Raw genomic sequence first — 25238 nt, 5'->3', positions numbered from 1 at the left:
TCCTGTATAAATTAGAATGGACAGAGTATGAAAGTGAATGACCATCTTAAAACTACTTTAAGTCTGGGCAGTGATTACATAACTGTAATTCCAGCACTTAGGAGGCTGAGACAGAGTTATCAGGAGTTCAGGGTCCTCCTAGGGTCCATAAATGAGTTCTAAACCAGCCTGGGTTGACACATTGTTTCATAGAACTAAACCAAATTAAACAAACAAACAAACAAACAAAATGTAACAACAACAAAGAATCTGATTTGAGGTCGTCTAGGAAAAACTCCCTCAGTACCTGACTGCAAACTAAAACACAGAGGACCTCTGGTTTTCTTCTTGACCCTGGTGCTCAGGAGGACTCTGGTGGCTCTAGAAGACCTGCCTGGCACCTCTTGTTGGAGCCTGAGTTGGGAGAACAGCAGAGACAACCAGAATGGTGGGAATGTAGCTGTTTCCCGCCCCTCAGCGCCTCTTCAGAAAGAAGGGGGCGGGGGGAGTGCTCTCCCCCCGCCCCCTTCCCCTCCCTTTCTCTGTTCCTCCCTCCCTCCCCGCCCCTTCACTGAGCCACTCTGTCTTTGCTGCCGCCCTACGAGAGCCGGAGTGTGCTGCTCCTCGGGAGCTGGGTAGCTGCGCTGCTGCGCCCGGCCGAATCCAGCTTGTCGGGCTGGTTCAGCCTGGGCTTTGTCCCAACTGCTGAGCAGGGAGAGGTGCGGCTCTGCGGCAGATACCCAAGATCATCAGAGATGCTGGGCCCTATACTCCCCGCCAGGTAATGCTGGCCTTTCCTGGGCCTGGCATAGCTAGGCTTAGCGAGGGTAGGAGGAGGGGGTGTCTTGCTGCCTTCCGGGGTAGAATGGGAAGAACATTGCATTTCACTTACCTTAAGGGACTCTTAATGAGGGAAGGGACCTGAGGGTGGAACCTTGAGATAAGCCCATTCAGGGCTAGGCCTGTGCTGGAATTAGAGATCTGGCTAGTGAAGGTTATGAAGGGGAAGCTGGATTTTTGGGGAACTGTGAGCCTCAGGGGCCCCCTCTCCTTTGTAAGCATGCTTCTGCTTGGTGGCCTGGGTGATGCTTTTCTGTGCTCTGGTTTAGCTGCCAGCTTACTGGGACCAGAGGTACTGTTCCCTGGTAGGAGATGCAGGGAAGATAGGAGCCCCCTGGAGCTGTTCCTGCTTAGGCAGCAGCCTCTGGGAGCCTCAGTTTCCTTATTTGTGGAGACAGGTTACCTTGCAAAGGTGAGCTAGATAGAGACAGAGGAGCCAGCCTTCTGTGTATATTTTGCTGGTCTGTTGAGAGCCAGTGACTTCAGGGCAAGACAGGCTGAAAATGCTGATTGATGCTCATGTTGGGGGCAAGTGTAGGTATGCTGACTGTAAGGTGGGGTTGAGAGGAAACAGGTGAAAGTCTGTTACTATTTTTCTCTGAACTGGTCAATTCTTTGGTACTTAGACCATTGCTGTAAACTAGGCTATCTTCTCTGGAGCCCTGTTGTTGATCTGCTAAGTAAACGACAGAGCTTGAGATTGTGTAATGTCTTAATCACTGTAATTCCTCATTGTTTGGCACCAAGAAAAACAAATACTAACATACCTTGATTATTTTAGACCTTCTTTCTCATTTCAGTTTCAAAAAAGCTGTGCATTTCCTCTGGCAAGCCTTCCTCTCCTTCCTCCTCCTGGTCCTTTTTCCGCGCCTGCCCCTCACCCGTTTTCCCACCTCACCGTTTTCCTTTCTTCCTTTCCTTGTCCTCATGCTTTCCACTTCTCGTCTCTTCCCCCTCCATAACCAGTTTTTCTTTTTTGTCTTTTCTTTTCTCCCCTGGATCCTCTCCCTCTTGGTTAGGCTCTCTTCTTTTCCTTTTAGAATTTTTGATTGTTCTTTCTCACTGGGAGTAGGTTGCTGGTTTGGGACCTTTGCTGTGATGTTTCTAAGGTCCAAGCATTCTAGCTTCCTTGTTTTTCACTTAAACTCTATTTTCTTTAAGTGCCAAGCTCTCTCCTTACTGCCCTCAAGCTGTGTTTGGTGCCTCCCAATATGCAGTCGTTCTTCCTGGTTCTGTTCCCCATCTTTTCTCTGTAGCCATGGCAGAACGTGGGCATAGGGAAAAAGCACAATAGAAAGTCACGAGCTTGAAGGCTGGAGCTGGAGAACAAGTACAAATACAGCTAGATAAGAGACTTTACCTAGAGTCCCTCATTTAGATGAGGGGCTAGGGGATAGCCAGTTACCAGTTGGCAGCCCAGAGGTCTGCTGATTGGAAGAAAAGGAGGTTGTTGACGTGTGTTTGTGTGTGTGTGTGTGTGTGTGTGTGTGTGTGTGTGTGTGTGTGTGTGTGAGAGAGAGAGAGAGAGAGAGAGAGAGAGAGAGAGAGAGAGAAAGAGAGAGGGGGGGGGCGGGCACAGAGGAACAGATAGCATAGTGGGAGGAAGAGGAGAAGGTGGAATCTTGGGACAAGAGAATGTTCTTTTGAAGAGGAAGGTGGCTTTGACATCAAGAGAGTGGTTATTTGGGGTGTGGAGGGTAAGATTATAGGATGTGTAACAGGACCATATAGGCTCATTCTTTTCTCTTCTGACTTAGGGCTCTTTGGAGTGGTTTATTTTTGCTCTGTATTTTTCCCCCCTTGGGCAGTGCCCTAAAGTGGGAGAGTAAGAGGGGAACAGAGATGAGAATGACAGGATTGTTGTTTCTTTTTTTTTCTTTTTCTTTTTTGGTGTTTTCGAGACAGGGTTTCCCTGTGTAGCTTTGCGCCTTTCCTGGAACTTGCTTGGTAGCCCAGGCTGGCCTCAAACTCACAGAGATCTGCCTGGCTCTGCCTCCCGAGTGCTGGGATTAAAGGCGTGCGCCACCACTGCCTGGCAGGATTATTGTTTCATCGACACTATCTAGAATATGAATTGTGTGTGTGAACGCGCACACATACAAAAGATTTCAATGTGGTATCCATCCATTATTAATTGTTCTTTCTGGCTGATGAGATGGTTCAGCAGGTAAGGGTGCTTGCCGCCAAGCGTGATGACCTGAGTTCTTTTCCCAGGTCCCATATGGTGGAAGGGGAGAACCAGCTCCTACAAGTCATCTAGATACTTGAGCCATGGCATGCACTCACCACTACCCCAGCACACACACATAAATAAATAGATGTGATTTTAAAAAGAAATTTTTTCTCAGTCATCTCTACCATGTTAGTTACGGTGTTGGTTGCTGGGTAAAACAGTGGGCGTTAGATTCATTTGCGGCCTTCCATTGCAGGTAAGGGATGTGGACCCTCATGTGGTAGTGTAGAGTGAAGCACAGGGAGCTATGATGATGCAGTGGAGGAAGACTAAGGTTCAACAGATCAGTGGCAGGGCTGGATTGTAAACTCAAGTCTTCTATAATGGTGATAGGAATTTGCTTAGACCATGTTATCTCGTGACATTATGTGCATGTTGTGCATAAAGAGTTTTCTTGTTTTTTCTGTCTTTGGAACCAGAGTGTAGATATTACTGAGATAGAAAACAAATTTACGTGTGGTAGGATTGTGCCATGCAAAACAAATTCTCGGTACCTTGGAAGGAAATAGACTTTGTCCCTGTTCATTTCTGGCTCCAGGCCCTTTAAGTGACTCACTGCTGAGTACCCTTCCTGAGTTATTTGATCCCTCTCTCCCCTTTGTCTTCCCCGTTTTCTTCAAGTCAATTTCTGGCACAAGATAGAGTCCAGAGACCAGATAGTAGATGTTACATCACTCACTTGTGTAAACTAGAAATGTAACACCGTGTAGGGTTGATGAGGCTCTAGTGAAGCAATGAGTGCAGGAGAAGACTCTGTACCACGATAGACCCATGTTATTTCTAGTGTTCCTGGATGCACTCTTAAAACACTGAGAAGACGCTCAGATGCTGTAGCACAGAAGCCTAAGGATGCCACGAGTAGTCTCACATTTGAGTCTCATTCTTGGTGAATACAAGAAAAAGAGGGAATACATAGAAAAGGCTTTCAGGATTGATAGTTGAACTCTATGCTCAAAAATAGAGGCCAACTGGTAATCAAGTCTTTTATTCAGATCAGAGAAATGGTAGGAGGCCCATGTAAAAGATTGTATTTTTAGTGATTCTTTGTGATAAACAGACAAATTCTTTGTTTTAGTAATTACTGATTACTTGCTTGTTAATCTAAGTTTCATATATAAAATGAAAGATAATTTGTATTAACACCGAAGAGTTTATTATAAAGCTTAAAAGTAATTTTTTAAAAAAATAAAAAATATAGGTCTGGAGAGATGGCACAGTAATTAAACACATTGGCTTATCTTCCAAAAGACCCGGGTTCAATTCCTAGCACCCACATGGCAGCTCACAACTGTCTGTAACTCCAGTTCTAGGGGATCTAGCATCCTCATGCAGATATACATGCAGACAAAACACCAGTGCACATCAAAATAAATAAATTTTTAAAAATAAAAAAATTATGCCGGGCGGTGGTGGCGCATGCCTTTAATCCCAGCACTCGGGAGGCAGAGCCAGGCGGATCTCTGTGAGTTCGAGCCCAGCCTGGACTACAGAGTGAGTTCCAGGAAAGGCACAAAACTACACAGAGAAACCCTGTCTCAAAAAACCAAAACAAAATAAAAAATAAAAAAAATAAAAATTACACAGTTGATAATAGTTATTCGTATCCTGCAAAAATAAACTCTAAAGTCACCTCTTAAGAAAGTCTTCCTTGACTGTTAGGGCCTCTCTTCTGGATTTGTGCAGCATGCATTCAATGGTGGTACTTATCCTTGTTGTAGTGTTAGGTTAATTTTGCATGGTCTCCTCCCATTAGGCTGTGCATTCATTTGAGGGCAGAGTCAGAGTCAGAGTCTAGTACATCTAAAAGTCAGCTAAGTACCTGTTAGTTACTATGTATATGTTAGTAAATAGCATATTTAGTTGCTACTGATTATTAAGGAGATGTATAATAAATGAATATAATTAAAATTTGTGATAGTTGTTGTGATAACCAAGAATACCTTTTGGTCATGTTAACTTCAATAGTCTGTGACTATCTGCAATTCTTGCCAGTACCTGCAACTTACCAAAAGTGTAGATAGAATTGACTGCCAGATAAAGTTATTAATCTGAAAGAGAACTGTTTGGTTAAAAGGTAAAACTTGGGTGTCATGAACAATAAGGGTGTTATGTAAGGCCTTTGGGCTGGGTGAGGTCATCTTGGGGAGAGTGTTTTGTATGAATAAAGGGCCCGGAGTCTTGGATGTGTGAAAGATACAGAAGGAAGAGTATACAGAGGGGAGAAGAGAAGGCAGAAAGATAGAAGGGAAAGAGAATCCAAGAAAGAGTATTTAAAAGAGAACTGAGGTTAATTATATTGACTGCTGATGAGAAATGGAGCAAGGACGGGACAGAAAAATGATCATTTGTTTTTTCAAGATGGAAATGATTGGCAATCTTGACAAGAATACTTTTGGTGAAATAGGAAGGATGCCACTTGGCCCAAAAGGGAAGGTAGTAGAGATAGTGCTTTAAATATTGATAGATAATTCTTTAATTCTTTTGAGAAGCTCTGCTTCTGAGGGCAAGCAAAAACGTAAGTGGTGTTTGGAAGAGGATGTTGGTGTCAGAGGAGAGTATGTGCGCACACATAGGATACTGTATAGTGTTTGTATATGTAGCCGTGAGTTCTTACCTTGATTTTTGTAACTTCTTAATGGTTTCTCCTTTATTCTCCCCTGTAATCTCTTCTACTCTGACTAGAGTGGTCTGTCTAAATTATAAATCAGATCACTGCTTTAAAACCCAGTGCTTTCCTCCAGTTGCTATCCAATCCAGATTCTTACTGTGGCTTATAAGGCCCTGCACAATCTGACTATATCGCTAATCTTTCTGTTTCTCTGCCTCTGTCTCTATCTCCCCACTCTTTCTGTCTGGTGTTGGGGCTCAAACCCAGGGCTGTGAACAAACTAGGCAATCATTCTATCACAGAATTTGTAGCCTTAATCACTCAATCTCAGTGTCTTGACCTATTTTTTCTTTATTTATTAATTAAACTTTAATCTTGTTGGTCTTTTTGCTGTTCTGGTGCCCAGTATATATAGTTCCATATTCTATATTTGTATTTGTGGTTCTATCTGCTTAGAATGGTCATCTTCTGGATGCTACTAAAACCCGTTATCTCATTTCTTTCTCTCCCTCCCTCCCTCCCTCCCTCCCTCCCTCCCTCCTTCCTTCCTTTCTCAATCATCCCTCCCCCCCTCCCCCGACAGAGCTTCTCTGTGTAGCCCTAACTGTCCTGGAACTACTCTGTAGACCAGACTGGCCTTGAACTCAGAGATCCACCTGCCTCTGCCTCCTGAGTGCTGGGATTAAAATCATGTGCCACCACCACCTGGCTGTCACTCATTTCTTAACCATTGAGCCATTCAAGGCTTAAGTGTTTCTTTCTCAACAATTCTGTCTTGATCAACCCTGCCCCCATACACACACATTTATACTTGACACTGTTTTATTGAATTGCTTATTTTTTGTCTGCATCTCTTACTAGACACATAATTTCCACGAACATAGGAATTTTGTTTTATCCAACTAGATTAGTACTAATACATTGTAAATGCACAATTATTTGTTAAATAACAGCATATCATATGACTGACTATATCACACAGAAAGCTTGGTGTAATTGAAAGGTTGTTCTAGGGAAGAAGTCTGGCAAGTAAAGAGTATATGGAAAAGAAAATCATTTTTGAGGGAAGGAATGACATCATGACTTCAGTGTAACTGGAAGCAAGAAGAATATGGTTGCATGTGTAAGGAGGCATGTAGTTTTGGGGGTGGAAAATAGTTTTCCTGTGGAGATTTCTGTTTTATTAAAAATAAGATCATCCACTTAGAGAGGAGTGGGGAATCATATAGTGTCATACAGGAAAATAATCATAACTTTGAAATGAAAGCAGCTAACCAGATTTTATAGTGTTCTTAGACATTGCTACTTCAGTCTAGAGACGTTTGGGAGAGAGCTGAATTCAGCTATCTGAACTGGAATTTTGGAAAGGGAGGGAAAGGCAGGCAGGTGTGTGTGTGTGTGTGTGTGTGTGTGTGTGTGTGTGTGTGTGTGTGTGTGTGTGTGTGTATGGTTGTGTGGTTGTGCATGTGAATGAATCATGTGGGTCACAGGGATCAAACTGAAGTCATTAGACTTGGCAGCAAGTACCTTTACTCTCTAAGCTTCTGGGTTTGGGTAATTTTGAGAGACTGACTAGACAAGGAGAGAAGTCAAGGTGAAGTTTCAGAATTTTGGTGGAAAGTCTTGAACTAGTTAGCGCTTGTGTTTTTAGAGGGTGTATGATTCACTTATAATGTTTGAGTTGGTAAACATTTGATCAGCCTCTGGGTGTGATCACATGGGTGTTGCTAAACTGGACCTGAAGTAAGAAAATGGAGTGGTGTTGACAGGGTTGTTGCTGTGGCTGTTGAAGTCGTTCAGCTACAATGACAACCTAAGAGGGGTGAAGAAACAGACAGTCGGGAACTGAGTGAGAGTGATGCGGAAATGGGCAGTAAGTGTGATAGCAGCCAGCAGAGGGCCTCAGGAAACACAGCCTTTTCTCTAGACGGAGGGAAAGAGGTGCTTTGCAAATAGCACCGAAAATTAAGGATAAAGTCTGTTGGATAAGTGTGAGAGAACAGACAGCCTCCAGTTTTGGGGGGTGGAGATGGGGGTGGGGCTGCAGTGGCTGTTAGAAGAGTCTCTTCAGGTTTCTTTTAAGGCTAGCATGCAAAGGAGAGCTAGCCAACAGCAATGGAAAGTTCCAGTCAGAAATAGAAGAGTTTGAATCAAGAGGGGGTGTTAGGAGTGAGGACAGGAGGGGTGTGTCTAAGTACATAAGCACAGGGCAAGACTAAGTGAATTCAGTCTTTTACTCCCAAATCTTTTCCATTTCCACATCTTTGTTGCCTTTTGTATTCCTCTTAACTTTGGGAAGCCTCTCAGTATAGCACTGTCTCAAATTATAATTAGTGTCTAAAGAATACTTTTAAGAGAATCAAAATAATTAAGAAATTAGTCATGCCCATGTCAGTATTTAATTTAGTAAGTTTAGGTAGATTATATACCCTGATAGGTTTCAGATTCCTTTTGGTTTGGAATTGGCTGACCCTTCAGAAGCCTTCCAGTTTCTGTATGTTTTCCACCAAGCCAGATTGCCTTAGGAAGTGGACTGTTGCTCATTACCTGAGGTACTCCATGTCTATGCTGGGTAGAGGCCTAGAGACTTGGAGATTCATCATAGTTTTATCCCTCGAGTGATGCCTTGCCTAGTGATCACAAGCAGTGCAGGTGAAACTTTGACATTGCTTCGTGAAAGTATGTATAAAATGCAATTAAAGTTGAGGGAAAAGGCAAGTTTCTTAGAGGAAGTGAGTTCAGTTGGACCTTGAGAAATGAGCAGGAGTTTGCTAGGCAGACTCACTGAGACATCTTAGGCAGATAGAACAGTGTAGGTAAAGGTGGGGACATGAAAATGTATTGATAGAATGATGGCGTTGGGGAATGGTATGGGTGAAACTAGGAAAATTGATGAGGAAGAAATAAGTTTATTTGTGGGACGTCTTTTTGTGCCAGGCAGCATGCTAGGCACTGTCTCTTTTAAACAGCTTTTATGTTTTAATTCTGAACTCTAAACTAGGTAGTCTTGTTTGTATTTTACTCGAGTCGGCGGAGGATCAGAAATTAAAGTAGCTTTCATAACAGCTCAAAAGCACCTACAGTTTTCTTCCTGCTGCCCCAGCAGCTGCTTTCTTGTTGTTATACTAGAGCAAGTGGCTGGCGGAAGGCTGCAGAGGGGGAGTGCCTTTGATGCATCAGAAGGACATCCCTCAGCAAATTCAAGGCTGCGGCATTCCAGGGTCCTGCCAAAGCAAACCTCTTGGCACGATTTAATTAAAGATCAGATTCCAATAAGCAGGCACCAAGGGCATACAGTATTCCTCAGGCCTGAGGGTTGGCCATGCCAGTGTGCAGCTGCTCTGGGTTGTTCAAAGTTAGAAATGTAGTTAGTATGTGGAGTAGGCTTTATTTCTTCTTCCTATCCCTCCTTCATTGTGTTGAATAATTTATTGTAAAGACCTAACAATTTTTCTTTTTCTTTTTCTTTCTTTTTTTTTTTTTTTTTTGTACAGTGCTGGGAATTGAACTCAGCACTTTCATGCTATTCTGCCACTGAGCAACGTCTCACCACCCTCCTTCTTTTATTTTAAATTATGATCTGAGGGATTATCTAGGAAGTATATTAGAGGGTGGGCGAGATGGCTCAGTGGGGAAAGGCACTTCTCAAGTCTGATGCTGCTCTGAGTTTAATTCCCAGAGTTTAATTTCACATGGTGAAAGAGACAAGTGACTCCTACACCTTCCCTCTGACATCCCCATGCATACAGTGCATGAACATGCAAACACATAATAAATAAATGTAATGAAGTTGTTTTAAAAGTTAAAGCAAATTAGACGTTGTGTAGTTTATCCCTTTGCTTCTAGAGGTAACAGTGTGGTACAGTGATCACACAAGCATTTTTTTCAGGTCCCTGCCTCTTGTGCCCACTATGTGGTATTGTGGGGTGACTGGCAACATCTCTGAAACTATGTTTCTTTGGATTTATTCAATGTTCTATTTCCAGTACCTAACAGAGCCTAGAATGAGAAAAGTGATACCCAGCAAGTAGGTTTCCAAGATTTTATAAACTCTGAAGTATGATCTGATGTTAGTGATTATTAAAATACTTGTTCCAAATAATGGCTGAAATATTATATGTAAAAGTAATTAAACCAGCTGGTTCTCTAGGGAAACACTTTCATAGGATTTCAGCAATTCACTTGGGAAATGTAAAGGACTGTCCTAAACTCCAGGTCCCATGTTGTGAACACAAGACATCCCAGAGTTCTCAGTGCAGATGGATAACAGCTGGCTCTTCCTTTAGGGAACACCGCTTTTCTTATTGTAGTTGCTCTATAGCCTTGTTCTTTAATCAACAGTGTTTTTTAAAAATTTATTTTAACATGGGGAATTTACTGTCCAGATCTAAAAACTGCTTAGAAAAGGCCATTTTTCTGCCTATGTGTGAGACAGAACATAGCAGGCCTACAGTGTTCTGCTATGTCCCATTTTAGTTATTTTCTTTTCTTTAAAAAAAAGATTTTATTTTCAATTAATATTCCCTCTCTCCTCCCTCCCTTCCTTTCTTTGTGATAGAGTCTTGCTATGTAACATAGCCTGACCTCAGACCTTCAGTTCTCTTGTTTCTGTGCTGGGATTACAGGTGTATGCATGTGTGTATACATGTTCTTATGTGTGGTGACACATGTATGAAAGTACATGCACATGTGGAAGCCAGAGGTTGACCTTGAGTTTTTTTCCTTGGTCATTCTCGACTTTATTACTGAGGTCTCTCCATAAGTCTAGAGCTCACCATCCTGGCTAGTCTAGTTAGCAGGTTTCCCTTGGGATCTCCTCCTCACTTCCCCAGGTGCTGGAAGTGGCTATAAAGACAGATAAGACTCTTGGAGAAATAGTAGGAAAGGGCTGATTGGAGGGCTGCAGGGAAACTGGAAAGTACTGCCAAAACCTAAGCCCAAGTAAGCTCAGAGGGCAGTGGTCAAGAAAGCACAGTTTTTGTGAATGAATATAGTTTAAATGTACTAGGAATGTTTAGCTTTGAAAAGAAAGTTTTGAATGTCTTGAAAGGTTATTTCAAATACTTATAATTCTGTGGGGGAGGTTTTCTGAATAGCTCTAAAAGATGATGTTCAAGTGTGGAAAGGAATAATTATTCTTGTTTATTTTACTTGATCTTATATTTGTTCGCTCTTATGTTCACTATCCCTTTTTTATTATTTTATAATTTAATTTAATTTTACATATCAGCCACGGATTCCCCTGTCCTCCCCCCTCCCGTCACCCCCTTTCCCCCCATCCCATCCCCCATTCCCATCTCTTCCAGGGCAAAGACTCCCCTGGGGATTCAGCTCAACCTGGTAGACTCAGTCCAGGCAGGTCCAGCTCCCTCCTCCCAGGCTGAGCGAAGTGTCCCTGCATAAGCCCCAGGTTCCAAACAGCCAGCTCATGCACAGGTCCCGGTCTCACTGCCTGGGTGCCTCCTAAACAGTTCAAGCTAATCCCTTTTTTAATTACCCATTCTTTGCCAGGGATGGAGTAAGGGACTGAAAAATATGTAAGATATGAACTTTGTTCTTAAGGGGTCCATAGTGTCAAGTCTAGCTGAGGGTGATGAAGGGGGAGGCAAGTGTGCAAACAAATAATTGTAGTGCAGAATGAGAGAGACAGAACTTATGTGAGAACTCTTTAAATGAAGTGAACAAAGGTAGACTAGGCTGCCTTTTGAGATTATAGATATCCTACTGCTGAAGGTTTCCAGTATAGGCAGGATGACCCAAGCTGGCATCATGCAGTACAAGGTTTTAAACATTAGATTCCAATAGAGTTTTGATTAATCTACCTGCTAAGAATTCTCTTAAACATGATAAAATGACTAAACATGAAGAAAAGTATGTATCAAGATGGTTGGTGATGCTTTCCTGGCATAATCCTGGCCTATGGCCTAAATGGGAGTTACATTAAATGAAGCTGCTGGTTGAAAGTCTGGAGGCCAGGGAGAGCCTGTTTTGAGTATTAGGTAGCTGTGGGAGTATAATTTTGGAACTGGCAGCCTGGAGTAGGAGGGCATTGCCAACTATGACACTGGATGCTTTCTTGGAAGAGCTGAGGAACCTGAGTTAGAGCTGGAAGAGAAGGCAAAGGCAGTCATATCTGGGAAGTGAAAATTGAAGAAATACATTTAAAAAGTTACCCAGATAGTCAGTTTGGATTAGCAGAAGTATCCTTACTTATTTTGATATTGTTTGTTCAAAAAGGACCAAAGGTTGGCCAAGATGAATTAAAAAAAATCCAGTTGAGTTTGACTTTAAAAAGTTAAATAAGATTTTAATTAATCAAGAGAGAAATCATTGACACAGAGCCTGACATCTCCCTGTTCCTTGCTCCTTTTCTCTCTCTCTTCAGTGTGTGTAAGAATATTTGGTGAGGGCCAGGTGTGGTGGTGCACACCTTTAATCCCAGCACTCAGGAGGCAGAGGCAGGTGGATCTCTGTGAGTTTGAGGTTAGCCTGGTTTACAGAGTGAGTTCCAGGACAGCCAGAGCTACATAGTGAGACCCTGTCTCAAAAAACAAAACAAAAAAGAATATTTGATGAGTTAGCAGGCAGTATAGATTGGTGATAATGCCCAGAATTATGTCCCTAGCACTTGAAAGAAAGAACAAAAGGAAGGAAGGAAGGAAGGAAGCAAGCCAGCTTGGCAAGTTCAGAGATTTCTGAGGCATAAATTGAATGTAGACTGTGTATAGCCTTAGTTTGTAAGACCACTTGATGTCATACTATAAAGACTTTTCATTTGTACTAATAAATTCTTTTCAAGGCAGTACATATCTCTTCCTATAAACTGTATTAATTAATATGTATCTACCATAAGTTAAAAAGGTAAGGCACTGTTCGTCTGCACAGATGACAGAATGGCTCCTGGGAAAGATATATCTGTAAATAATTATAACAATACAAAGAAATATGATAACCTGGAAATAAACCCATTGCCTTGGACCTAACTTTTTAGAGTTCAAAATATTTTCTGAAGGTGCCATAGAAGAAATAACAGAATTAATCCTCCAAGGATGGGTGAGTTCACTGTTTGATAGGGAAAATAGGCAGATGAAGCATCACGTTTGAAGGGACAGAGGTGTGGAAATGATGGCATATTGAAAGAAATTAAAGAAGATGGGATCGCTATACTGTAAGAGGAATTAGAAGGAGTGGTAGTGTGACTGATGAATGGGCCTGCTCAAATAAGAGCAGGCCTCTTGAAGAAGCTAAAGAGCATTAGCTTTTATTCTGACATGTCAGTGAAGGAGTTTAAAATACAAAATAGTAGATTTCTTTGGATGGCCTCTGGAGAAGCCATTGAGGAAAAAAATCTGGGTGGAAGAAATCAGATTTTCCATTTACTAGAGAATATTAAAAAGACTATTACAGAATTTTATAAATTTATGAAAACCATTACTTTTATTGAATACAGTATTCTATCAGAGTTCTTTCTATGTCTTAATCTTTTTAATTTTTAGAATGGCAAATTTATTGCATTTTAAAGAATTGATTTCTAAAGCAGTGGTATGCAAATCTGGCTGACATTGAGGCTATTTATTTTCAAAATACAGAATTCTAGTCTTAACCCAGGCATACTAAATCAAGGCTTATGGGTGTTGGGCCCTGACAATCAATTTCTAAAAGTGACTGGTGATTTTTATGTAGTTTTTTTGGAAGCTTTTAATTTCTAAAGCACTGTTGCATCTTACTCCAGGGAGACTATATTCTAAGTAGTTGTGATTAAAGATACAATTTCTACCATTACTTGCACTAATAAGGAGACAATATAAACTCTGGACACATTCATATCTATCTATCTATTGTCAAGAACTAGAACATATTTTAAGTTAATAATACTTGTTTTCATTAAAACCCCTTGTTAGCATATCATTGGAGATTTTCCTCTTTTAAATTTTACTCTGTTTTCCAAAAGCATAGGAAAATGCTAGTAAATTAAGCAGGATGGTTGCTGCCTTGAATAGTGTATATTTAAAATCAGGTAGAATTTTGGAGGAGGGATATCCAGGAGAACTGGCACAAGTGTAGTACCTTTCTTGTGAAGGACCAAGAAGTGTAAGTACTGTAAGTTTGTGGGCATATGATCGTGTTTGCCAGTGTAACCTGAAAGAGGGTATGGGTACTATGTAAATGAAGGAATATTGTTTGGTCCTGGTGAAACTAGCTATAAGGACAGAAGTTTCACTGACAGTTGGCAATAGTCTCATCTATACAGGGAAGGAGTGACTTGTCTAAAGTTATAAACTTAGATGTCAGCAAACTCAATATTTGGAACACTGGAGGACGTTTAGTTCAGTGGTTCTCAACCTGTGGGTCACATATCAGATATCTTGCATATCAGATATTTACATGACGAGTCATAACAGTAGCAAAGTTACAGTTATGAAATAGCAACAAAATAATTTTATGATGGGGGGTTCGCCACACCATGAAGAACTGTATTAAAGGGTTACAGCATTAGGAAAGTTGAGAACCACTGTTTATAGTTAATCTTCATGTAGATGAATGAATGGAACCAAAGAGGCTATGGGATTTCACTACATCTAGTATTACTGGATTTCCCACTGAGTTTCTGCCTGGTCCAGGTCTGCTTTTCAACTATAGTGTAAGTGTACTTCTTTTTTGTATAGGCTCTGAGATAGGAGAATGCAGAGAAAAGCAAAATCTCGGTGAATTTTTAGCAGTGTTTGGCTCACAGTAGGGACTTACATCTGGGTTGCTGACTAAATAGGCTAGCAGTGTTCATGGCTAGTAGCAGAAGGGCTGTATAATTTGAAATTTAAAACATTTTAAATAGGTATTTAATAAATATATATTTATATATTATTGCATTAATGAATATTAAGAGTGTTATCATGTTCTTTCTTTTGATTCTAGTAGCCTCTGCTGGTGGTGGTGACAATGTCAAATAACGGCTTAGACATCCAGGACAAACCCCCAGCCCCTCCCATGAGAAACACCAGCACTATGATTGGAGCTGGCAGCAAAGACACTGGGACCCTGAACCACGGCTCCAAACCTCTGCCTCCAAACCCAGAGGAGAAGAAAAAGAAGGACCGATTTTACCGATCCATCTTACCTGGAGATAAAAGTACAGTACCTAATTTACTTTCATAATTTTTGTGCTTTAAGAAGAAAAGACAAAGCAGAGCATCTTTTCCCCTCCTAATAGTCTTGATGAAAGATCTGGCCTTCCCTGACTTAATTCTCTGTCAGTACCTTTTATTTTCTTGTTAACTATTCCCCAAGTCTTGCCTTCCTAAAGTGGCTAAAGCCAAATGAAAATTTGATTTATTGTTTAGTATTATATTTGAACAAAATTCTAAGAATAATTTTGTTCTTGCCAGTTATCAGACAAATTGTAGACATTTGTATGTATCTATTTCTTTTCTTTTTAACTTTTTAAAATGTTTATGAAATCATAAAACCTAAGGACTTTTGAAATATCTTTGGAATTTTCTTTTTCGCAGATTGCTTATGTATCAGTAGAGCTGGTGCATGTGTGTGGCGTACATGTAGTGTGTGTGTTGTATATGCATGTGTGGATAGTATGCTCATGCACCTGTCTCATAGAGGAGGGCATCCTAATCAGTCACATTCCACCTTATTCCCTTTAAGAAAGGTTCTCTTGCTGAACTTGGAGCTAGGCAGGCAGTTAGCAAGCCCCAGCAATCATCTGTTTCTGTCCCCCTAACAATGATGGGATTACAGATGCACATGGGCATACCTTGCTTTTGACATGGGTTCTAGGGATTTTAACTCATATCCGCATTCTTACATAGCCAGCACTCTTACCCACTGAACTGCCACCCCAGCCCATTTTGTTTGTTTTTAAAGAAGATTCCCGTCTAGAACAACAGGATAAAAGCAGCACCTTCATACATCATCGCAACTGAAGGAGTAGTTTTATGTGCCAAGAATCTAGATACCTCGGTTGTAGTCTTGCTTCTTCCACAAGCTGCCTGTCAAATTTATGTCAGTGACTTCTCTGTAGATGTCAGTGCTTCCATGTAAAAAATGAGAGAGCCAGAGCCAGTTTCTTTTAGCTCTGCAACTCTATATTTATATAGATGAGATATTGCAAAATGCCATTGGATCAGGCTTGTCTATGTAGGTAGGAAGAAACCAGGCCATTGTGAACTATTTTTATTGGTGTTAGAGCTGTAGACCTGGAGGTTCTTCTGGAAATCTGACTGAGTACCCTTAGGCCAAATTTGGTCTGAAAATAAATCTTATCCTCAAGATCAAGTCTGCATCTTTGTCAGTTGAAAGCAGTTACAAGAAGTTCTTGAACGATGACTGAATAGCCTGCATTTTATTTTCTAGCTACGGGTTTTCTGTAGATTCCCTTAGCACATTGGTTTAGCTCCTGCTTTAAGACCCTTGTTGGCTGTTATTAATATATACATTAAGATGAAAAAATGGCCGAGTTTCTTCTGTTTAGTTTGGAATGTTAGTTCAGTTAGCAATCTATTACTCAACTGCAGGGTCTGTGACAGTGCTGGCAGTCTTTGCCATGCTCTGCCTTCATATAGCATTTGAAAATTGATACAAGCTACATAGAGAACTATTCTAGAAATGAACTCCCAATAACCTGTATTGAGGTCTGCTCCCACATAACTCTATCATTTATTATTTTAAATATCTTAATTATAGAGTCATCTGCAAAATGGGAGTAACATAATTCATGCTCATCTTATGTCCATAATAAGCACTTGTATACTACTCTATGTCATGACTGTAAAAGTATTTTCTAAACTATAAAACCATACAGATAAGAGGTTAACTTATTTTAATGAAATCTCATTCATTCTTTTGGTTGATGCCCATATCCAATACCCACAACTTATTTCCAATAAGGAAGCTGAACCCTAAAGAATAGTAAACAGTGACCAAGCTTTCATTGGTGGAAAGTGAGAGGAATATGTATAGAACTAAAGTCTTCCAAAGTGTCTGTTGCATCATACTACTGTTAGTTGTCTCAACACTGATTGCGTATTGGATTCATACATGGTGCTTCTAAGAAATGTCTATCTGCTCCTACCCAGATGTTGGAGGCAGAATTTCTAGAGATGCAGTGTTGTGTCTCTCAGGGAAACAAGAATGAAATGTTCTTTACATTACAGTAGTGGTTTAGATTAGAGCTGGCAGTGGGTGGTGTCTGTGGGCATTACCTAATGCTGACCTCCAGGATGGCCTCAGTTTGCACTTGATGGATGCATAAATGATTGGAAGGAGAAGCTATAATTGAAGGCTTGTAATAGGTAGTGCTGAGTTGCAGGATTCCATGTGGGAAAGCCTGGTTCCTGTGGTTAGGATTTGGAGCCTTTGGTTTATTCTAAGAAGTCTTATGGCATTTAGTTTGAAATCTCTTTCTGGCTGCATTTTTATGAACAAAGTGAAATTCTCTGAGCTTGGGAAGAGGTTAGTAAAGTTAACTACATCAGTGTTTGTCTTTCTTAAGTTTGGAATGTTTTACTGCCTTTTGCTCAGATTAGTTCAGTTGAGCCAATGAGAGGTGCTGTTTAAAAATAATTTAAAAATAGATCTAATGACCCTTGCTAAAACTTTAATGTCTGTGGTAAAACATGGAATTTTGTGATCAGCTGCTTTCCTAAGCCCAGGTTGGACTAAACCAGAGATAGCAGGATGGGTGAGGTTATAAGCTCTTTTTCTACGTTATTTCCTCAAACCTAAGATCTCTACTTACATGAAATCAAGGTAGGTCGGTGTTCTTTCTGTCTTTAGTCATATTTAAATTCTCTATCTTGATCATCTTATTGAGAAATCTTACTTTGGTAGTTGCTAGTATTAATGATAACTCATGTTTTTAAGGTTCTTTATAAAACCATATATTTTAATTGATTCACATAATAGTAAGAAAATTAAATTCTCCTGGGTTTCTTTCTTTCTTTTTTTTCTTATTCTTCTTTTCATCTTTTTTATTACTAAATTGTACTGTCTGATACCTTCATTACTGTGTTGATGGGAACCACCCTCATTTTGTTTTTAATTCCAGAGGAGAGGAATCCAATATTTTATAGCTGTATTATGTAGCTACTAGCTAAGTAGAGACAGGGCAGGACATTCCAGAAACAAACAGAATAAACAGAGGCCTAGGGGAGTCAACAGTGTGCTCAGGATTTTTCCTGCTTTACACCTACCAGAAAGCCAACCAACTCTGATAATCTCTTACTAGACATATACTATGATTTTGGGATTGAGGAACAAAACAGCAGATAAGAAAATCTATGCTCCTGGGGGTCCAACAGCCCAAGGCCACAAACTCCACCTCTCTACTTACTGTAGAAGAAAAAGTGAGCAACAAGTAGGGGGTGGGAGCTTGTGAGGTGTATTCAGAGGCTGTAGGTAGAGAAGAGAGTGGCTGGCCGAGGTAGAGCTAATTTCAGAATTAACCCTGCCCTCCGTATGAGTTACACGGTTTCATTTCTCTGGCACTCTTTTCTATAAACTACTTGTTCTGCGAGCTACCCTTCCTCTGGATCCTTACTAACCATAATTCCTTCTGGACTTAACAGCCATGTCTGTGATGTTATATACTTTATTAATATACAGTGGAAATAATTTATAAATCATAATATGTATAAATATTACATGTTCAAATCTAAATAAAACAATATAATTGTATTTCTCTAAAACCTTTTAAGAGATTATCTTAGAAGGAAATTAGAAACAGAAAGCCATTTGACACAAAGCACTTCCAAAGCCCTGCCACATGTCCTATACATTCTAGCTTTGAGTAGACAAATGCAATTATGTCATAAGTGACTGTTCATTCAGGGCCGTGGTATAACCCTTAGCCTTCTCCTTCTCAAAGCAGCTGCTCTGGAAGGGAAATTGCCAAGTATATAAATAGTCTAACCCTTAGCAACTGGCATGTAGACAAGAGGTTCTTATGAAGTTACTGAAGAAAACAATCTTTAGGACAGACCTTGGTTCAAATCCCACCCCTTGTTAGTTATATTGATAAATTACTCTGTGTTCTGATCTATAAGCAGGTAGTAGTAGTAGTTAGCTTATAAAATTGTAACAATAAAGGAAAACTATGTATAGTGTATATACATGGTAAGTTCTTGATGTTATTTCTCATTGTATCCGAGTACATTTTCTTAAATCAATTTGCAGTTCTTCAGCAGTAGTAGAGTAGAAGAATGTAAAGGACCTTGGCTTTTATTTCACTTGCATAATGACTAGACTAGGCAGATCTGTGCCACAATCTCCTAGTCTACAAATGAAAGTTGACTCTCAGGCTTGTAATTATGCGAGATAATATATATGAAATACCTATTAAAATAGTCTAGTTACAGTGCTTTGAGAGTACTTATCTTCCTTGTTACATAGACTATTGTGAAATATAGAGGCTAGATGGGCCCTTAAGATCATCTTGTCCATCTCATCATTTCGATGAGAAAGCAAAGATCCAGAACTATATATTTTGGTGAGGAAGAGGCAAAAATGACATGGATTCTAGATCTTTTACCATCTCCTCACTTTATAGCCTTTTGGGCTCTTTAAATATATATGCATACTATATAGAACTTCACAGGCACTTACTGAAAAGCTAAAATAAGCCTAGAAACTGAATAATATCCCTCTTTTTTAAATTTTATTTTGTAGCAAATAAAAAGAAGGAGAAGGAGCGGCCAGAGATTTCTCTTCCTTCAGATTTTGAGCATACCATTCATGTTGGTTTTGATGCTGTCACAGGGGAGTTTACGGTAAGTCCTTGTGTCAGTCTGAGAGTTTGGGCTGTATGCTAGTGGTTCAGTCCTTTCTTGTCTTCCTAAAGCTTCTTTCTCTGCTAGAGACTTTTCAAGAACACTTTCCTAATCTCAAATTTCTCTTTTAATTTTCTTGGTTTGTTGTTTGTTTGCAGTATTTGGGATTGAAAACAAGGCCCTGCACATGCTGTGTAAAGGCTTTACCACTGAGCTACATCAACCAACCCAAACAGATCTCTCTTAAGAGGCCCCATGACAGCAAGCTCTAGGTGGGGCACTAAATGCAGGAGTAAATCAGACTTGGTCCCTGCTCTGAAGGAGGTAAAGCCTGGTAATGGAGTCGACCTCTTAAGGAAGATACATAAAAGGAGCTTGTGTAAATCTTGAGGGACTAGGGAAAGGGATAACTAATAGGCTTATTTTTATCTGCTAGCAGACATCGAGGTTTGATATGATATTCTTTCAAGGTCCCAGTATCCACGTCTTCCTGAAAACTTTTAATGTCTTTTTCTTAGGGGATGCCAGAACAGTGGGCCCGCTTGCTTCAAACATCAAATATCACCAAGTCAGAGCAGAAGAAAAACCCACAGGCTGTTCTGGATGTGTTGGAATTTTATAACTCTAAGAAGACCTCCAATAGTCAGAAGTACATGAGTTTTACAGGTATGAAGATTGTGTCCATGGTGATGACAGCAAGAGAAGCTCCCATATGCATGTTAGTTAGTAATAAAAAAGAAAGTGCCAACAGTATGATGTGTTTGGAAATGACAACTGAGATGAAGACTTCTGTCTTAGTTGTTTTATTGCTGTGAAGAGACACCGTGACCACAACAACTCTTATAAAGGAAAAACATTTAATTTGGGCTTGCTTACAATTTTAAAGGTTTAGTCCATTATCATGATGGTGTGACTTAGTGGTGTGCAGGCAGACATGATGCTGGAGTAGGAGCTGAGAGTTCTACATCTTGATCCACAGGTAGCAGAAGGAGACTGTGTCACATTGGGCATAGCTTGAGCATAGGAGACCTCAGAGCCGGCTCCCACAGTGGAAGCACACTTCCTTCCAACAAGACCACACCTACAACAAGGCCACACCTCCTAATAGTGCTGCTCCCAATGGCCAAGCATTCAAACACATTAGTCTATAGGGGCCATACCTAATCAAACCACCACAACTTCTTTGTTTTTTTGTTTTTTGTTTTTTTTTTCTGAAGTTACATATGTTATTTTTACAGTATGTATTTTGTGTGGGGTGGGGGCATGTATGCCATGGTGAGCATATGGAGATCAAAAGAACTTTCAGGAGTCAGCTCTCTCTTTACACTGTGTGAGTTCTTGAGTTTGAACACAGGTCGTCAGACTTGGTGGCAAGTGTCTTTCCCCACAAAGTTATCTCACCAGACCCTGTATATGTTAGTTTTAAAAAAGCAGGGAATTATATAAAAGGAACATAGACTTCTTTATAGTTATAAAGCATAGGCATTTAGTTGTCATTGTCATTATTTCTGATATCATTACTTAATAACATTAATGAATATCTTTTAAGTTGTAAGCCCAGTTTCTTCTTTAAGAAACTTTTGAGCTAGTTCAGGCTGGTTTGGGCTTAGAACTCATGGTAATCCTTTAGCATCAGCCTTCAGAGTGTTGGGATTACAGATATGAGCCATCATATCCTGCATAAGGGACTAAATTCTATCATTTGAATGGAAATCAGGTCAGTAGTAATTATAAATGTTCTTTATATGTACTTTCTGTGTAAGGGATTATGTTTTTTAGATGTTTTTAGTGGTGGAATTGGGATTAGAACCCAGATTTTCTTACTCCTAGCCCCACGTCTTTTGAATTACTAGTTGCCTCTAGTAATTTTATTTCGAGTATGCCCTTCCATAGCAGAGATATTTTTCTTTTTCTAGGCTAACTTATAAAAAGCTTGTATTTCTGGAAACTTGTCTTCTTCTCTTTTAAAGATTTATTTATTTATTCATGTATTTGTGTGATCTGTCTTCATGCATATAAGATGAGGCAGTCAGATCCTATTATGGATGCTTGTGAGCCACCATGTGGTAGCTGGGAATTGAACTCAGGACCTCTGGAAGAACAGTCAAGTGCCCTTAACCACTGAGCCATCTCTCCAATCCTCAAAACTTCTTGTCTTCTTTCTAGCATCTTAAGAGCGCTGAAAGCAAAGCTGGGCATTGTGATGCATTTTGTAATCCCAGGTAGATGTGATACAGGAGGATTAGGAGTTAAATGTCATTCTTTGCAACTTAGCAAGTTCAAGGCCAACCTTGGCTATGTGGCAACTTTGTCTCAAAAATCAAATAAACCATAAAAACAACACAACAAAAACAAGGGGGAAAATAGAACATTAGACTATATATATATATATATATATATATATATATATATATATATACCAATTCCTCACTGTTTGCAGATATGAAACACAGAGAAGGTCTTTGTAGTGTGCCTAAATTAGTGCCAGGCCTAGTCTCTTACTTCTTAGTCTGGTGCTCTTTGTTTCTGCAGCCTCCTTCAAAAGCAGAATTGTTGGAGAAGGTAAGAGTCAGGATGAACTAGCTGACTTTGAAGGACGATTTCCCCAGCTAGTGTCTGGCTCATATCAAAGGGTACAGATGGTTGGATGATGGACTGCAGCTTCACTCATGCTGCCACAGTGGTACTCAGGAGAAGCCATGCGTCTTCCCAGCAGCATTTCCTTCTCTCATATGTCCCCACTGGGTCTGTCTGTCTTCTTCCATTGAAGGATTAGATCATTCCGAGGAGGAACTGGGGTGAGAGGTTGCTGAGTAGTCAGGAAATTAGAACTTATGTTTAAGGAGTTTATTACAGAGATACCATGTTGGAAGCTGTTTTCTATGTCCTTGTATATAGACATAAGGAAGCTGCATGTATGCATATGAATCATTGCCGCTGTGGACTTGTATATGGTTGAAATTATAGTCCCTTTAAATATTTACAAGTGAATATGTGTATAGCTGTACACATTCATGTAATTTCATATACAGTCATCTATGCATGCATATTTAAATTATAGTTACTGTATTCCACAGATAAATGTACATACTTTTACTTTTGTGCATTACCATAGACACGTGTAAGTGCACTCATGTAGGATTTTAAATTTTCTGCTTGTTAATGACAAGGGTTAACTCTAGGCAAAATTTTATATTTGACACAGTTTATTTTTAATATGATCTGTTCCTTTTTTCTGTTTCCTCTTCTCCCATATTGTTAATTAAGCTGATACCATATCAATTTGTGTATGCTCTCCTGTAACTTATCTCCTATGATTCTTATGTGGCATATAGGGATTGTCAGGGCAAAGACTTATTAACCCCATTTTATAGACTCAAGTTAATTAGCTTTAAAGAAATTACAACTTGCTCATTATGATGCAAGTGATATGTTTCTTATTTTTATTTTAGTTAACTTTTTTTTGAGACAGGGTCTCATTATATAGTCATTGCTGACCTCAACCTCAGAGAGATTCCCCTGCCTCTACCTCTTGAGTGCTTTGGAAATGTGCTTTTAAATTATTCCTCTAAACACTCTGCTCTCAATAATCCGCACAACTCTCTAGTCCCTTTTATTATTTTGGTTAAGTTTTCTGTGACATTTGATTTTCTATAACCAGTTAATGTTAGAGAGAAAGTAGACTAAATTGATATCCCACCCAAGGTTTAGCTCTACTTTGACACAAACTTATATGACCTTGAACCAGTATCTTTGTGTTTTTGAACTATAGTTCCTTCATTTGTAAAGTAAAGGGTTTGGAAATACTTTCTATTCTTTTCATTCTGTGCTTTAAACTTCAATTTTGATCTATAGAAATTATACAGAGTCTTTCTGTTTGTTGGTTTGTTTTTTCAAGACAGGGTTTCTTTGTGTAGCTTTGGAGCCTGTACAGATTTTTTAAAAGGAGAAATGTTTACTTAAAATATTATTCATTCATATGTGTGCATGCGTACAGGTTTGCGTGCCTTAGTTTGCGTGCCTTAGCACGAGTGTGATCAGAGGCTAACTTATAATTCATTCTCTCCTACCATGTGGGTTCTATGAATTGAACTCAGGTCATCAGGTTTGAGTGACAAGTGTCTTTACCTGCTGAACCATCAGGCCAACCCAGTTACTTGTTTTTACATGGTATCAGAGGCATTTTATAACCATATTCCTAGATCTCAAAAGAGCTAGGAGTGTTTAAGGTTGGAGGAAGTACAGTAAGGTCTAGTTTTGTTCTGCTCGGCTGATACCATTTTGTTTTCTGGAACAGCAAAGCAAATTGTTTAAATTATGCCTTGGATTGATTTCTCTAGAGTTTAGCCATTTAGGTTTTTTGTTACTGTTTTTGTTATGTTTATAGATAAAATTTTATTTTATGTGTGTGAGTTTTGCTGTATGTTTGTACACCATATTCATGTGTGGTGCCTGGAGAGGCTAGAAGTCCAGATCCCCTGGAACTGGAGTTAAAGCTGATTGTGAACCACCTTGGGGTACTGGGAACTAAACCTGGGTCATCAGCAGGAGTAGAAATACTTTTAACTGCTGAGCAGTCTCTCCAGCGAACAAGGTTTGCTTTAAGAACATATTGTCATAGATTGCTTTACTTTCTACTTTATGGATTCTTTATTTGCTGTAGAGACAAAGAGCCTTACTGGGCCGTTTTTATGTGATGGAATTGGCATCTTGGGTGTTCTTTGGTCTGGGTTCTTGATGACAAATATGTCAGATTTGTTAGAATATTTTCCTGATCCCATTGGTGATGAACTGGCAAGTAAATTCTTAGGATTTAAAGAAACAAATCAAAGACAACCCTGGTCTTTATATTTCTTCTTTTCTTTTTGTTAAAATTTCTTACGGGTCTCTATTTCATCAAGTCTGAGATATTATTGGTTATAAGATGACAGTTGTTTTATATACCACTCAAAGTCCATCAGACTGTGAAATGTCTTGAATGAATGAATGCTGATCCTATATTACACAAATGTACTTGTGCAGAGGACAACCTTGGATATCATTCTTCAGGCACTCTCTCTGTGTTTTTGAGACAAGGTCTCTCACTGACCTGGAATTCATCTAGTAGATTGGCCGGGGACCTATCAGTCTCTGTTTCTCCAGTACTAGGATTATAATCATGTATCGTCACACTCAGTTTTGTTTGTTTACATCCTTGCATTTGCACAGCAAACACCTTACTGACTGAGCTGGTTCCTAGCCTCTGAAAGATCCTTTCTGAAAGCTGAAGCTGTAGATTGGTCATGATTTTATGTGAATGACTCAGGAACATAGCATGGATTCCTTGCCTTTATCTCAGACTGTAGGACAGTTTCTTGGCCATTGAAAACGCATGATGTGAATACTAGTAGAGCATGGTATTTAGATTAGATCAGAATTCAGGTTTGAATCATCTGTTTAACCTGTGTGTACACTGGGCAAATTACTTAACTTCTCTCAATTATAAAGTCTATTAAAGTGAATATAATAATAATACCCAGAGCCATAGTGAAGGTTAAAGGAGACCTGTTAGGTATATATGCTTGCCATGGCTTCTGCTCACAGGACAAGATACACTATTACCATTCTCTGGACCTGGCAAGTGCTTGGCCAGATCATTTCCTTAGCACTCAGAAAAGGATTAACTATACTTGTTTACTAAGTCTCTTGTCTCTCTTCTTTGTACAGATAAGTCAGCTGAAGATTATAATTCTTCTAACACTTTGGTAAGTTTGTGTTTCCTCCATTCTGCCATAAGTGGGTATGGAAGTGAGGTTCAAGATAG

At 39.8% G+C, this 25238-nt stretch overlaps 1 protein-coding gene across 4 annotated transcripts in view; it reads left to right on the top strand.

Annotated features, from left to right (window-relative positions):
- The window catches only part of Pak1 (p21 (RAC1) activated kinase 1), a 114532-nt gene that overhangs the window by 53947 nt on the left and 35347 nt on the right, over positions 1-25238 (top strand). The window contains exons 1-5 of one of the 4 annotated variants that reach the window (XM_052760500.1): positions 562-760; positions 14577-14787; positions 19335-19435; positions 19954-20101; positions 25142-25179. In XM_052760500.1, the coding sequence (XP_052616460.1) occupies positions 14598-14787; positions 19335-19435; positions 19954-20101; positions 25142-25179 (477 nt within the window). In that variant the 5' untranslated portion in view covers positions 562-760; positions 14577-14597. Of the gene's footprint in view, positions 1-561; positions 761-14573; positions 14788-19334; positions 19436-19953; positions 20102-25141; positions 25180-25238 lie in introns of those variants that run through there. The other 3 variants (XM_052760497.1, XM_052760501.1, XM_052760499.1) reach the window with 3 other exon arrangements.

Source organism: Peromyscus californicus, unplaced genomic scaffold (genome assembly GCF_007827085.1).
Source record: "Peromyscus californicus insignis strain IS unplaced genomic scaffold, ASM782708v3 Scaffold_4__1_contigs__length_199733344, whole genome shotgun sequence".
NCBI lineage: Eukaryota > Metazoa > Chordata > Mammalia > Rodentia > Cricetidae > Peromyscus > Peromyscus californicus.
The sequence above is the reverse complement of the archived record's forward strand: the minus strand, read 5'-3'. Positions and strand labels throughout refer to the sequence as shown.